Here is a 14,612-nt window from a genome sequence, read left to right as displayed (position 1 = left end):
AAGGTATAGACAACGGGAGCAAATTCAGCGCAGGAACATTTTCGAACGAGGATAGAAAGGCTCAAGAGAGCGTACAGAATTGGGAAATAGAAACATTGAAAGATACAAGGTTCTTCGTTTACTGGCCTTGGCCTCCCCGGCCGGCACCTCCCATGAAATTCCGAGCCCTATAAATGTGAGTTAGCTGCCACCAGTCTCTAAGATTCAGCAAAGTGGTGAACCTACATATCGGCAAGGTTGGGGTCGTTCATCAACTGGGACATATCGGGCATACCGCCGCCTTGGCCAAAGTTCTCGGCCATTTGCCTCAACCGGGGGTTGCTCATGAGGTTGTTCATCATGTCCGGGTTGCTCATCAGGTTCTGGGCCATGCTGGCGAACATGGGGTTGTTCATGATCGAGCTGAGATCAGGCATGCCACCACCGCCTTGTCCGCCAGCGCCGCCACCGAGCATGCTCGCCAGGGAAGAGAGATCGGGCATGCCGCCACCGGCACCGCGAGAGGCTCCAGGGGCTTCGTCAACAGCATCGGCCGGAGGCTCGGTGCCACGGCTGGCCTCCTCGATCTTTCTCTTGGTAGTCTCGAGACCACGCTTCATGGCATCGCTGCCACCGTTTCCTTCCGCCTCGATACCCTTCTCGTAGGCTTCCTTGGCACCCTTGTAGTCGGCCATGTCGAACCGAGCCAGGCCCAGACGGCTCCAGGCCTTGGAGTACTTGGGGTCGACGGTGGTCGCAAGCTCGGCATCCTCGGCGGCCTTCTCGTGCTGTCCGGAGGCCGAGTAGGCGGCCGCGCGGTTGGAGAGGTAGATAGGGTTGGCGGAGGCAATCGCCAAGGCCTTGGTGTAGGAGTCGATGGCGGCGTTGTAATCCTTGCGCGCCATCGCGGCATTTCCCTCCGACTTCAGCTTATCCGATTCAGGCGTGGGGGCACCAGCCTGGGGCTTCTGGCTCTCCTGCGAGGAGGAGCCAGCGGATTCACCGGAGGGCTTCTTGCGGAGCTTCTCATAAACACTGTAGATGCTGGCCAGCGACTGGCCGCCCAGGGCATCCTTCACGGCGGCCTCATCGGAGGGATCGACTTTGAAGGTATCGGCGATACACGACTGGGCGATTTCGATCGATTCGGCGTCGTCGGCAGTAAGGGTGCCGTCCTTGACGCTGGCACCCAGGAAGTCGATAATCGCGAGCGCGAGGCGCTTCTTGGACTCGGTAGGAGCCTAGATAAGCAGAGCGATCAGAATTCAGTACAGAGAGGGTGGATGAAACGACAAAGCGCCTGGTACACCTACCATTTCGTAGATCGAAATGTGATAAAAAAGAAAGCAATGGGGAAAGTGTAGAAGAAAACTGTCCAGTCGCGGGGGATTTCACTCACTGCGGGGGAAGCAAAAGATGGCCTGTTTGGCCCGTTTGCCTGCCGCACGTGATGGCCGCCGATCCCCCGAGGCTCTTCCAGCTGGACATCATCGTCAACCATCCTCCCTCTTCCCCCCTCTCTCCCCTTCTTGATAGATCGAAGGCTTTGGATGGATATGGTCGGCTCGTTTGGGATTGAATCTGTCCCGCGCCCGACAGAATAATCCCTCCGCACCCTACGAAGATGACTCGGTGTGAGCTTGCTTTCCTCCGTGACTGCCGCACCTATATCAAGCCATGTACTGGCCCCATGGAGTTCCGCGGGTCTATGCGATCAATGGCCCTGGAATTCCGTTCACTGTCTCCGACGACGACGAGTCTATAGGATTGGAGAATGATGTCGAGCAGTCGCTATCCCTAAATGACAATGGGCCCAAGAAACCGTCCGGTACGGAGTCAGCATGGGCAAATGAAGCCATTGACGGCCTCTGCGCGTCGCGCACGGGTCATATGTTTGCGACTATGACCCACACATCGATTGCTTTGTGGCAGACGCGAGTATGTATTGGTTGCGCAGTGCCTGTCTGCATCTATATTGACCGAATAATAGCCTACCGCCGTCGTCGCCGCCGTCACCCGATCCACTTCATCGCTCGAGACCTACGGGCCCAATGTAGCCCTACTCATGCATCCTGATTCCACCATTATTGTTGTCCAGACACAGAACGGCTATCTTCTGACCTACACGGTTGCAACGGATCCTCATAGCCGGGTGTACCAACAACACTTCGACCACTCTACCCAAAGACAGCTCGCACGTTTGTCCGCAGAGGAGGATGCCAATGGGGTTCGAGATGTCAGTATGCGATTCAGGATGGCCATTAAGATTGAATCTGGTATCGTTCGGGCTCTTGCCCTAGATAATGAACTTGTCGTGGCCACTGTGAAACCACCGGCGATCCAGTGCATTCGATGGACTCCGGACGCCAGCGGCTCGCAGACCACCTCGGAGCTATTGAGCCGGATTCTAGGTGTGTCCAAGCGGACTTCGATAACGGACATGGTGTATGACCGTGCCATCAACCTCCTGGTATGGGTCACCAATGACGGACAAGCATATGCGGTCCAACGCGCATCAAGCACGGCGCAGGAACCCGGAGCGCCCAAAAAGCTTTTCAACGGACACTGCTTTCATAACCCCAAAGATGACGGGGAGAAGGCCGTCAAGGTCGCCGTGAATGCCCGGTTCTCACTGCTGACGGTGAACTGCGCTAACGGCGAGGTCTTGGTGTACACGGCGAAAGACTACCTGGGGAATGTACCCCTTTCTCACAAACTGCAGCTGCCTGCCTCGCCGGTGACGACCGGCAAGTTGAACTTCATGTGCTACTCGCCAGATGGATACTGCCTGTTCGCCGGTTACGACCGGGGGTGGACCACATGGAGCGTGTTCGGGAAACCCGGAGGCAACAGTTTTACAGCGGACCGGGAGCTCGCCAAAACCAACTCCGAGGATTGGTTAAATGGGACGTCGTATGGATGCTGGATCGGCGGAGGCTCCGACATTATACTGGCAGGGTTGGACGACCGACGACTGTGGATTTTGGAAACAGCCCGCAGCGCCCTGACCGGCTGCTTTTCTTCGGCAAATCTCGCCAGAGGCCTCCTGCAGACAGGAACAGAGGTCATTTTATATCGAGGCCACGACCTGCCTGACCTCATGACCATCTCCGGCAAAGATTCGCTGTGGCATCATGCGCAGTACCCCCAAAGCTACCTCCATTCCCAGTGGCCCATCCGGTCCAGCGTCGTGTCGCAGGACGGACGCTATGTAGCCATTGCCGGCCGACGGGGCCTTGCGCACTACAGCGTGAACAGTGGGCGGTGGAAAGTGTTTGAAGACTCGAAAGTCGAGAACTCTTTTGCAGTCCGAGGCGGTATGTGCTGGTATGGGCATATTTTGATCGCCGCCATTGAAAGTGACGGGTCATACGAGGTAAGCTGGTTGTTCATTGGATTTTTACTCGCGACTAACATTACGCAGCTGCGATTGTACTCCCGGGAGCAGCCCTTGAACAACCAATCAATCTTGCACATAGAGTATCTTCCCTCGCCGGTAGTTTTCATCGGGCCATCGGGCGAGGACTCCATCCTTGTTTATACCTACGACAACATCTTATACCACTACATCATCTCTTCTGTGAATTCTCGGATCACGCTGGTCCCGGTTGGCCAGATTGCTTTTAACGGCATTGTGCGGGCCCCAACTCGAGTACGAGCGATCAGCTGGGTGTTGCCGGAGGATCAACTGCGTAAGTGCAATTGAATTACGGAGGCAATGGCGTTGTATCTGACTCTAGCAGGCAATGGCGACCCATCGCAAGATGTAAAGCAGGCTTCGGTGCTCCTTTTGGTTGATGGCAACCTTGTGTTGCTCCAGCCATCAACGTCGGACGCCGGGGACTTGAAGTACGACATGAGGGTAGTCTCTCACGACGTCGAGTATTACATCTTAATGCGGGATCAGTTCTCATTCAACTTCGCGCCGTCGGCGGACGAGTCTATCCCGTCCAGTCCCTCGGCCGAGATGGCATTGAACATGTACCACCACAATTTGTCCCTGAGAGACTCTCTCTGGACCTTCTGCGGCAAGGATCTGCTGGCCTGGGGCGATGTGCAAGACGTCCTGCGGCGGGAAGACGTTCCCAAGGCGATCGAGATTCCACTGGACTTTTATCCGCTGTCAGTATTGTTGAATAAGGGGATAGTCTTGGGGGTGGAATCCGAGATGATGCAACGACGCGACGTTACATTTGCAGTACTGAAATTTGCCATCCGAGTGAGTTTCCTCCTGTGTTTTGCCTGGAGTGAAAGACTGACGATGAACAGAGCCATCTATTCCTGCCCTACCACCTGCAGCACTGTCTGGTCAACGGGGATATGCCAGCCGCACTGTCGCTCTGCCAACACTTCTCGCACCTCTCATACTTCCCGCATGCTCTTGAAGTCCTCCTTCATCACGTCCTAGACGAGGAAGTCGACAACGAAAGCCGCAACAGCAAAGTCGACGACCCGTCCTTGAAACAAGAGCCCCTCCTCCCCTCCGTCATCTCCTTCCTCCAAGCCTCCCTCCCCGCGCGCGTCTACCTGGACATCGTCGTGCAATGCACGCGCAAGACCGAGCTCCGGTCGTGGCGCACCCTCTTCACCTACCTCCCTCCGCCGCGGGATCTATTCGAGCAAGCCCTCCGGCTGAACTGCCTCAAGACGGCCGTCGGCTATCTCTTAGTGTTGCAAGCCTTCGAAGACGAGGAGGGCCACGAGGCGCCCATTGAAGATTATGTGGTGCGGCTGATGGCGCTGGCGTCCCAGAAAAGCGAATGGGAGCTGTGCGCCGAGCTGGCGCGGTTTTTGATCGCGCTGGACGGCACGGGCGAGATGCTGCGACGGGCGGTTTCGCGCGCGGGCCTGCGCAATCCGGGTGGGTATGCTGGGACGGGCAGTGTCAAGGGACTGGGGTTGGCGATCAGTCCGTCGTGGTCGTCGCTGTCGCAGACGTCGTCGATTTCTCCGCGACGAAGTCCGAAAGAAGACGAGTTGCCTTGACTGGGATAGGGGGGGGGTGTACATAGATAGATAGATAGTTTATTGATCTTGGCTGATTGCCTTTATACTCGACTGGCTTCTCACTTACTTCATACTGTCCATTCCTACGTCTATTCATTTCACATAAGATAGGCAAACATTGAAGATCTATACGGTTCAATTCATTCAATCCCATCATGATCATGACAAATGCCATACATAAACAAACAATACTCAAATCAATCGAAACAAATCATATCATCAATCATCCCCTCTCCACCCCCCCAACTCCCCAGCCCTTCAACCCCAACAAACCCAAAGGGAAGAGAGAAAAGAAAAGAAGAAGACTTAATCCAAAGCCAACCTCCACAACCCATCCCCCAAATAATGCCCCTCATCAATCGCCACCCCCTTCCCCTTACTCTTGATCTCCTCGGTCCCCACACACAGCGCGCCCACCAGACACGCCGTCTCCTTCCCCTCCGCCATCACAGCCACCACGTCGCCTTTCTCCAGCTTGTGTTCGGCGTCGGGCAGTTTGCCGCCCGCAGACGTGAGCCCGGGGGCCATGAGCGCGGCGCCGGAGAGGACGAAGCGGATGGCGCCGCGGTCGATTTGCACGGTGGGGAGCGCGGAGGGGTAGGCGTGCACGAGACGGAGGTGCGGGAGAGGGGGGCCGTCCAGGGGTTGGAAGAAGAGGGGTGTCGAATCGATGGTGTAGAGGGTGCATTTGTCGGGTCTATATATAGCATTTTTTTTGTTAGTTATTTAGTCGAGTTGGGTTGGGTTGGGTTGGGTGGTGGGTATGAGGGGTGAAGGATCTCTCATAAGAACATGCATCCCTCTCCTTGACCTGATCCCCTTTACTCCCAAGACAATATGATAAGCAACAGGATGGATAGACAAGGAACATACAGTTTGACGGCATCCAACTGCGCCTTCTTCGGCAAGATCTCTTCAATGAACGGTTCGAAGCCGGGATGCGCTTCGACGAACCGTTGGCGCAGACCGCGCTGCACGGACGATTTGACCTTGGAGCGCGTGCTCGCGGGGATACTATCATCATGGTTTTATGTTAGTTTGCATTTCCCTTTTATCTTGGGTTCCTCTTTCTCCAATGTTCATATCTTCTGCGTCTGTTGTCGAGTTGTATTTATACTATGCGTGGTACACATTGTATAGAAGAAAGAGTTGCAGAGGGTAATGGATGTGGCTTTAGGTAAAGAGCTAAGCTCCATGGACAATGACTTACTCCTTCTTGAACATTTTGTCTGATGATCTGATTGAGAGGAGCTGATCCGATCAGTTTCTCGTAACAAGCTCGAGGGGTTGCGCCGACGCGGGGAAAGGATTGCCGCGTCACGTGCGCAGATACTGCCGGACAAATCTGAGGTGAAAGGCGGGAAACAACTTGCGGTGTTTACTGACAGTAGGGAGTCCATCATCCGTACTTCATACATTTACGAGAAATAAGATTGAAACTGAATCGTTCGTCATACATTCTTTTATCGTAACTATGAATGATGATACTATTTAACCACGAGCAGCACCCGCCTTGATGAGGAGCACGTCGCCATCCTCGACAACGTAATCCTTACCCTTGGTCATCACCTTACCGGCGGCCTTGACGGCACCTTCGTCTCCGTACTCCCGCAGGGTCTTGTAGTTGTACACGACGGCCTGGATGAAAGTCTTCTCGAAGTCGGTGTGGATGACACCAGCAGCGGCAGGAGCCTTGATGCCCTTACGGATAGTCCACTGGCGCACCTCGTCGGCACCCGTGGTAAAGAAACTGGCCAGGTTCAACACCTGACGCATGGTGGTGATGACCTTGGGCAGCGACGACTTGGTGTTCAGCGTCTTGCACTCCTCCTCAGCCTGGGCCTCGGTCTCGAAGCGGGTCAGACGCTCCTCGAACGCCACGGAGATGGGGATGAGAGGGTCGCCGGGCGAGTTGGCCTTGATCCACTCAAAGACCTTGGGAAGGTACTTGTTCTTCTGGCGGATGTAGTCACGCTCACTCAGGTTGACCAAGTAGACAACGGGCTTGGCAGTGAGAAGCATGAGAGGGTTGATAACCTCGACCTGAGATACCAAGTTAGTGAATGGTAAAACTCGTATGATGAGTGATTAAAACATAATGGATCAAAAAGATATCAGATGGGACGTTATCTCAATATGGCCTCGAACGTTGGAATTAAAAAAATGAGGCCATTCGACGAGCTGGGATTATCGAGCAAAGCTCTTATTCATCATAAAAAGGTGCAGTAACAAGAACGAAAGGTAAAAAGATACATACCTCCTTGGGACCCCACTCGCCCTTGCGGACGTCATTGCCCTCCTTCAGGAACTCCAGCACCTTGGCGACGGTAGCCTCCTCCTCACGGAGCTTCTTCATCTCCAAAGTCTGGCCACCACGTCGCGTCTGCTTGCCGAGCGCCTCCAGAGCCTTCTCAGTGAACTCAATATCCTTGATGCGCAGCTCCTCGTTGATGATGGTCAGATCCCGGATGGGGTCGACGTCACCCTCGACGTGGATGATCTCGGCGTCATCGAAGCATCGGACGACCTGGAAGATGGCGTCGACGGCACGGATGTGCGACAAGAAAGAGTTACCCAGACCGGCACCGGTGGACGCACCGCGGGTCAGACCGGCGATATCGTAAACCGTCAAGTTGGCAGGGACCTGCGACTTGGGCTTGTAGTGATCGCACAACCAATCGTAACGCTCGTCGGGGACGATGACGCGCGCCTCTTCGGGGTCGATGGTGGCATAGGGGAAGTTGGCCGGGTTACCCAGCGACGACTTGGTGATGGCTTGGAAGAGTGTCGATTTACCGACGTTGGCCAGACCAACCTAAGCAGGACGGAAGGTTAATAACATGTTCAAAGCAATTGAATCGGTGACCTGAAGGATTACATGGTCATGGGTGGTGAGAGGGAAAGAGGAAGAAAGAAGAAAAAATTTTCAGTTGTGTGGAAATAAATAGGGGGGAGTGGAAAAAAAGGGAGCTAAGGATGGGTGGCTGGGTAACCAATCCATACCAGAAGGGAAACAAAAAAAAAATTAAAAAAGAGAGGGCGGTGGGGGGGGAGATAGCTCACATACGATACCACTCTTCAAGTTGTTACCCGGACGGCCCAGGAGCACCTTCTCTTGCACGACAGCCTTCTTGGGGGGCATTTTGGACTTGGACTTCTTTTTGCTGGAGTAGTGACGACGACAATAGAGGGAGGAGAGGGGGGAGGAGAGTGACGAAGGAGAGTAGGAGGGGAGAGAAGCGACGCGGGGCAGAGAGTGGAAGCGCGAAGCCAAAGCAGGACCAGCTGCAGAAGAAGGGAAGAAGAGGGGAAGAGAAAGAAAAAGAAGGACGGAAGAGGGGCGGGAGGGAGACAGAGTGGCGGTTGGCCCAATGACGTGGGCTGAGAATACTTTACAAGAAGGAAGATGGTAGGAGGGAGTGTACAGTGGACAGTGGTGCTGGTGCTGGTAGAGACTAGAGATGGTAGAGAACGAGGAGACTCGCTAATCGCGTGTGGGCTCGCTCTCACCGCCCACGTGACCACTGAGCCCTGGTCGTCACCTGATGTTCAACTTGTAGTATCGTGAACTATGTACTACAAGTAAGATATAATACATCCGCACCGTAAATCCAGTCAAATCAAAAGCAATTAATGTCCCGCCCTCCCCGTAAACTCCGTGGAACGCCCTTTCATCTCCTAGTTATCCCATCTGACTACGTTTCCATCGCTTCACCCGCCTCCGACTCGTTCTCCACCACCCCCAGTAGCTTCGCATACGGGACCGTCACCCGTTGCAGGTCTCGGTGTTTACCTGTCGTCAAGTCAGCCGGAGACTCCTCAAATCACCAAGATCACAAATGTCACACTTACCCAGCGCCAGAATCACCTCCTTCAGCAGCACCTCTCGTGGCCAGCCACAGAGGGTCTCCGAGCTCTCACGCCAGTTGCGGTCCTCCTGTTCATTCGCCTGTAGTCGTCCCCCGTGGCTCGTCTCCTCCTCTTCAAAGAGTCCCCCAATAAGTCCCTTCAGCAACTCCTCCACCTTCATCTTGAGTCCCTCCGCGCCGATGCGCTTGGCATACATCGACAGATACAGCCGGAACTCTTCTTTCGCGCCCAGAGACAGCGCCGCCGCCAGTCGGTTCTCCAGATGCGCAATGGACACGCTGGACTCGAAACTCTCGTAGCCCTCGCGCGACAGCAGAACCTTGATCAGCCGCTGGAGGAAGTACGCTCGTCCGCGCAGCAGGGTCTCGTTGGTTGTATTGCGCTCCAGGAACGGGATGATGCCCGCCGACACCGTCGCCTTGGCCTCCCTCTCCTGCTGCGAATCTGTGGACTGCAGGTTGCCCACCGGCGCGTCCGTCGTGTTCCAGTACTGGCTGCCGACCGCCCACCACGCCTCCGAGATGCGCTGCCACGTGTACAGGGCCGGCGAGTAGGCATATCCTTCCCCGTTGGACAAAGCCACCACCACCCGGCCCTCCGAGTTCACGCGCGCGTTCGTTACCGCCGGTGCCGCCGACGGGTGCGCTCCCAGCGTGTGTACCGCCGCATCCAGCACCGGTTGCAGGGAGATGGGAGGGTGAGGCGAAGAGAGATGTTGCACGTTCCAAACGAAGCACATGCCGACGGCGGAAATGGCTAGAATCCACGGCCCTTTGCATTCCAGGATAACCGGCTGCGCCTCCAGCACTAGAGCGCTGACGAGACGACGGCCGGCAGGGGTCCAGATGTAAATCGACCCGTCCTCGCAGCCCGCAGCCCACATGTGCTGATTACCCGTCACGAGCAGGACGGCGCGTGGGAGGAAGTCCTGCCAGATGGGCTGCTCACCTCGCGACAGCGTCAGTCGCACCGGCTCTCGATCAACGGCGCGACCCGTCAAGCTGGCAGGAGACGGGTTGCGCGCCTCGAACACCACGTCGACTCGCGACTTGCTGGATTCGGCCGCCGTGCCCGGCGGCTCCGTGGGGTTCCCGGCCGGGTCGATGGCGCGCACGATCTGGCTACGGACCTTAGGGACCGCCATTCGAAGTTGACTCATCGCCATGGACGGATTGACGACCGCAGGCCGGATAAAGTCGGGTGTGGGTTGCTGTCCAACTGAGGGGGGCTGTGGTTGTGCCGGAAGGAGGCCATCGGGCGTGTTGGCAAGAATCGGGGTCGCGCCGTTTGCACTTGCCACGGCTACTCGCTTTTCCACATGACCGTCGTCATCCCCCTCTAATTGGGCAAGCTTCCGTTTGTTACCAAACAGCAGCGACGTCAGCCCCCCTTTCGGTAGGCCGTCGAAGGGTTTGGAGAGATCCACGATGGACTGGGGCGTGTCGGCCTTCACTTGGTTGCTGACCGACGCCATGAGCCGTGCTTGGGGCAGCGAGGATTCGGCCGCCCCTGCGCCGGACACCAAGAGGGGCGCAATGCGCTTCTTGCCATCCTTGGTGTAGGTGGGACGTTGCTTTAGCCTTTCCAACTTGGCCTGGTATGGATCAGGCTTTGGCGCCTCGGGGGCGGCCGGGGTCGCTGTGCCGTTGGTTTGGTTCTTCTGGGTTTCCGCAGGGGGCGACGCAGCTCGAGCTGGGGTGACTCCATTCGACGGTAACGGGGTCGACTTCCCGTTGACGGTGTTTTCTGAGGCCGTGTGGTCATCGCCCATCAAGGCACCCATTCTCCCTTCGACGCCCTTGATCTCGCCGGCTTTGCTCTTTTCCTCCAGTAGCAATCCATCCGTAGTCTCCGCAATGCCAGCACCCCTCCGATTCGTACCGAATTTGGTGAGCGACTTCTCGTTCTCCTCCATTTCCATGGGATACCCAAGGTCCCCGTCTTCAAACCGGATCGCCAAGATCGTTCCGTCTAGAGCGGTTGCGTAGAGACATCTCCCGTCAGGACTCCATGCCAGATCGGATAAGGACTTGGCCGCTAGCTCTTGGGCAACCACCAGCGGTCGAGGGTTACTCGTGATCCAGATGCTCAATGACTTGTCGCCTCCGGCACAGGCAATGACCGTCACGGAGGGGGTTGCATGGCCGTCGACAGTCTGTTGGTTGACCGGGGCATACAGTCGCGGAGAGAATGCGCACACTTCCACCGGAGCTTCATGTCCGATCAGATTGATATCGCCGTCCCACGTCCCGCGGTTGATGATGGCCACAGAACTAACGGGTCCGTTCACGGCATTCGCGGCCGCAATATGCATACCATCCGGAGACCACGAGCATCGACGGAAATAGGCGGTGAGGGGGGAATTATTAAAGGGGTCCAGGATACTGGTGTCGAGGACAAAGTTGTTCATCTGATCATGAGCCGTCGAGTTCGGCGTCGGGGAGGTAAATCGGAAGATGCGAACGGTGCGGTCATCGCTCGCCGTGGCGAAGTATTTGTTGGCCGGATCGAAGGTGATGCCCTTGACATGACTCTGGTGCACCGACAAAGTCTTCAATTTTTCAAAGGTATGTCCCGACCACACCACCACCTTGGAATCCAGGCCGACAGACACCAGAATCGAAGAATCGTACGACCATCCCAGATCTTGAACGTCGTTATCATGCCCTATCAATCTGCGAGTTGTGCGCCAATTCTCTACCGGCGGTGCTTCGTTCGAACCTAGAAAGATATCCCAACCACCATCAGCTCCGCGTCATACCCCCTCCCCAGAAAAAAAACATCAACCCCTCTCCGCACTTACCGAACGTCGAAGCGTGTGATGGCGCATTCGCATCCAAAGCGTAGATACAAACAATCTTATCGTCGGCACCCGACGCCAGGTATTTCCCATTCGGCGAGAATCTAACGGTGTGTATCGTCCCGGAGTGGTTGCTCATCGACGCCAGCTGTTTCGGCTTGTTCGCGACCTCGGGGTCGTCCGTGTTACAGATCGCCTCCGTAGACCAAATTCGAACATATCCATCTGTATATCAAAGGCGAATGCGCAAGTCAGTCCCCATATTCTATGCACCCGTCACCAGCCCTGCAGGGGAAAGGGGTCTGTCTCCGCAGGAGCAAACGTAAGAAACTGACCTCCGGCGGCCGTCACAAGTCGGCTTCCATCGGGGGAAACATCGCAACTGTATACTTCGAAATCTTTCCTCTCGCCTGTAGACCGGAAAAAATGGATGTTAGCCAGCGTTTCACTTCCTCGAGTCCTCTCGCATATCTGTTGTATCCGATCCGAGTCCTCCTTCGCAAACCGGGGGAAAGAAAGAATCCAAAAAGAAATACCTCCATGCGTGAGCCAAACTGGCTTGATAATATGCATCGTCGCAACCTCGTAACTCCCTCGCTAACCCCAAAAAAATGCTTCCGTTATTTGTGAATGTAGTCCGTCGGGGGTTCGATCACTAGTAAATTGACGTGGACGAAGGAGAGCTTCCTGGGGACATCGCAACGCAACCGCGTCGACAGCTCATCGAAACACAAGGCAGATTTCCGGGTCGGGTAGAGCTTCGAGATGGAAGAGGATGGTTGACGGAGCTAAAGTGAGTCTGCAGGGAGATCCAGGCACGGTGGGAATAGCAGCGGGGAAGGAGAGGAGAAACGCGAATTCAAGAAAGGGCCGATGGAGGGCGCGCCCGATTCCCTTCAAGTCGCGATCTTCCGTGGTCCGAGCTTTCTGCCTTCTCCGCCCGGAGGTACTGTGTACAATACTTCGACTTCTACGACTTCACCTCAGTGACCTTCCTATATCTACAATAACTAGACTGTTCCATTGCGTCGCCTTCGTGCATTTGATTTACTGTACAGCCTATCCCCATGCCAGATACACGCAAAGTACTGGAAATAGTCCTCGCTCCAAATTACCTGCCCGCAACACTCTAGCAATAGTACATACATGGACCATATCTAGTCCCCTTTTCTGTTCTTTTTCTAGCTCCTGCAATCACATACTTTGACTTCAACGCGCTAGAGGGATGTCTAGCAGTCAAAGACAGAAAAAAAAATGACAGGCGTAGAATACATGAGGTGGGAAGGAAGCAGTTTCATACTCGTCCAGAGGCAATCGTAAGAGTAGAGAATTAGAGAATACAATTCACGGGGAAGAAGTGCCAGATAGATATCACATAGAAAAGGAAAAGCAATACTTGCGAATGGTCACTCAATACTTTCCAGTTCACCGGCCCTCAGTGGCTTGGTCGAAACTCTGCAACACATCTCCAACAACGCCGTCCTTGCCAGTCGATCCCTCCTGCTGCTCCGAGTTGGGCGTCTGATCATGCTCAGACTTGCGGGACGAGGACTCCTCGGAAGCCGGTTCTTGCACCCCCAGCGACTTGGCCGCGATGCTCTTCGCCTGGCTGCCGCTGACGTTGCCGTAGACAGCCATGGCGTTCGCAATCATTCCACCCAGGTCACCCACGTTACCGGGGACCACCACCGAAGTACCTTCCTTAGCCAATTTCGAGAACGCGTCCACGTATTTCTCGGCCACGCTGAGACTGATAGCACTGTGAGCATTCTCCTTGTCGGCGTCGATAGCCCGAGCCACGGCGTCGATACCGCGGGAGGTAGCCTGCGCGCGCAGAAGGATAGCCTCAGCCTCACCATCGGCACGGTTGATCTGCTCGGCCCGCATGGCCTCCGAAGCCAGAATGACAGACTGCTTGCGACCCTCGGCGATGTTGATGGCACTCTGTCGCTGACCCTCGGACTCAAGAATCTCCGCGCGCTTCGACCGCTCGGCCGTCACCTGGCGATGCATGGCAGCCACCACGCCCTCGGGGGCATGGATATCCCGGATCTCGTACCGCAGGCAGACCACACCCCAGGCCTGGGCCGCCTCGTTGATGGCCTGCGTGATGTTGGTATTTAATGTCGCACGCTCCTTCAGCACATGGTCGAGTGTAAGCTGGCCGATTTCCGAACGCATCGTGGTCTGCGCAAGCTGGGAGATGGCATACTCGGCATCCTCCACGCCGTAGCTAGATGATCGACATCCGTCAGCCCCCAGGCCCTAACCTTACAGCTTCAAACGGATAAAAGTTTCCCAGCAAAAACTCACCTCGCCTTGTAGGCATCAAAAACCCTCGTATACAGCACACCGTCAAGCTCCAGTGTCACGTTGTCCGCCGTAATAGCATTCTGGCTGGGTATCTCGATGGCCGATTCCTTCAAGCTCTTCACGTAGGCGATGCGGTCGATAAACGGGATCAGAATCGCAAGACCGGGGTCCAGAATGCGGTGGAACTTTCCCATGCGCTCGACAATCCACGCGGTCTGTTGGGGGACGAAACGGACGACGGTGTTCATGGGAAGTGCGGAGTGATTCGCAAAGTAGGAGGGCACGCCGCCCGTCGAAGGAGCACCTCCAAAGTTCAGTAGGGACTGCTCGGGGGCCAGTTTTCGAGATGATGAGGAGACATTTCTTCGTTGAATGCGGTTCAAGGTGTTCGTGGTTGTGAGGCGGGAGGCAGGAAGACGAGAATTATGGAGTAATCGGTAGGAGCTGCTGGCAGAAGACCGGAGCAGCCTCGATGTATGCCTGGAGGCCACGTCCATTGTGGAAAAGGATAGTACCGACAAATAAATCCCGAAAGCGCGACGGAGGGGAATTGTGAGGTCAGATGAAGCTATCTTGAGACGTGAAGCTGGCCGCTCCGGCGTTCATCACCTGCCGGGGTCGGTAGCCTGAGGCAGCTATGAAT

General features: G+C 55.7%; 6 protein-coding genes across 6 annotated transcripts; 1 reads left to right on the top strand and 5 right to left on the bottom strand.

Moving 5' to 3' along the window:
• Positions 1 to 144: 144 nt before the first annotated feature.
• On the bottom strand, positions 145 to 1,373 carry sgt2 (putative Hsc70 cochaperone (SGT)). Its single transcript, XM_046085201.1, has 2 exons — positions 1,293 to 1,373; positions 145 to 1,220 (listed from the first exon to the last, which is right to left on the bottom strand). Exons 1-2 carry the CDS (start codon positions 1,293 to 1,295, stop codon positions 222 to 224), a joined length of 1,002 nt encoding a protein of 333 aa, XP_045941164.1. The 5' UTR covers positions 1,296 to 1,373; the 3' UTR covers positions 145 to 221.
• RIC1 (RIC1 family protein) lies at positions 1,374 to 5,107 on the top strand. Its single transcript, XM_046085200.1, has 4 exons — positions 1,374 to 3,355; positions 3,404 to 3,671; positions 3,723 to 4,198; positions 4,249 to 5,107. The coding sequence occupies exons 1-4, from the start codon at positions 2,045 to 2,047 to the stop codon at positions 4,963 to 4,965; spliced, it is 2,772 nt and encodes a 923-aa protein (XP_045941163.1). The 5' UTR covers positions 1,374 to 2,044; the 3' UTR covers positions 4,966 to 5,107.
• A 185-nt stretch (positions 5,108 to 5,292) lies between these two features.
• Positions 5,293 to 6,210, bottom strand: TMA20 (translation machinery-associated protein 20; the record flags this gene model as incomplete). The annotated part of the gene is made up of 3 exons (XM_046085199.1): positions 5,293 to 5,683; positions 5,860 to 6,000; positions 6,197 to 6,210. 3 exons carry the CDS (start codon positions 6,208 to 6,210, stop codon positions 5,293 to 5,295), a joined length of 546 nt encoding a protein of 181 aa, XP_045941162.1.
• Positions 6,211 to 6,477: 267 nt separating this feature from the next.
• Positions 6,478 to 8,128, bottom strand: OLA1 (YchF/Obg family ATPase; the record flags this gene model as incomplete). Its single annotated transcript, XM_046085198.1, has 3 exons — positions 6,478 to 7,029; positions 7,244 to 7,801; positions 8,054 to 8,128. The coding sequence occupies 3 exons, from the start codon at positions 8,126 to 8,128 to the stop codon at positions 6,478 to 6,480; spliced, it is 1,185 nt and encodes a 394-aa protein (XP_045941161.1).
• A 553-nt stretch (positions 8,129 to 8,681) lies between these two features.
• On the bottom strand, positions 8,682 to 12,229 carry hir1 (putative histone transcription regulator Hir1; the record flags this gene model as incomplete). Its single annotated transcript, XM_046085197.1, has 5 exons — positions 8,682 to 8,779; positions 8,839 to 11,577; positions 11,660 to 11,881; positions 11,992 to 12,066; positions 12,193 to 12,229. The coding sequence occupies 5 exons, from the start codon at positions 12,227 to 12,229 to the stop codon at positions 8,682 to 8,684; spliced, it is 3,171 nt and encodes a 1,056-aa protein (XP_045941160.1).
• A 443-nt stretch (positions 12,230 to 12,672) lies between these two features.
• SLP2 (SPFH domain-containing protein) lies at positions 12,673 to 14,552 on the bottom strand. Its single transcript, XM_046085196.1, has 2 exons — positions 13,970 to 14,552; positions 12,673 to 13,889 (listed from the first exon to the last, which is right to left on the bottom strand). The coding sequence occupies exons 1-2, from the start codon at positions 14,464 to 14,466 to the stop codon at positions 13,082 to 13,084; spliced, it is 1,305 nt and encodes a 434-aa protein (XP_045941159.1). The 5' UTR covers positions 14,467 to 14,552; the 3' UTR covers positions 12,673 to 13,081.
• Between the last annotated feature and the right edge of the window lie 60 nt (positions 14,553 to 14,612).

The sequence above is a fragment of the Aspergillus melleus genome (genome assembly GCF_016097325.1).
Source record: "Aspergillus melleus strain CBS 546.65 chromosome Unknown contig2, whole genome shotgun sequence".
Classification (NCBI taxonomy): Eukaryota; Fungi; Ascomycota; class Eurotiomycetes; order Eurotiales; family Aspergillaceae; genus Aspergillus; species Aspergillus melleus.
Note: the sequence above shows the minus strand (reverse complement) of the source record. Positions and strands in the feature narration are given on the sequence as shown.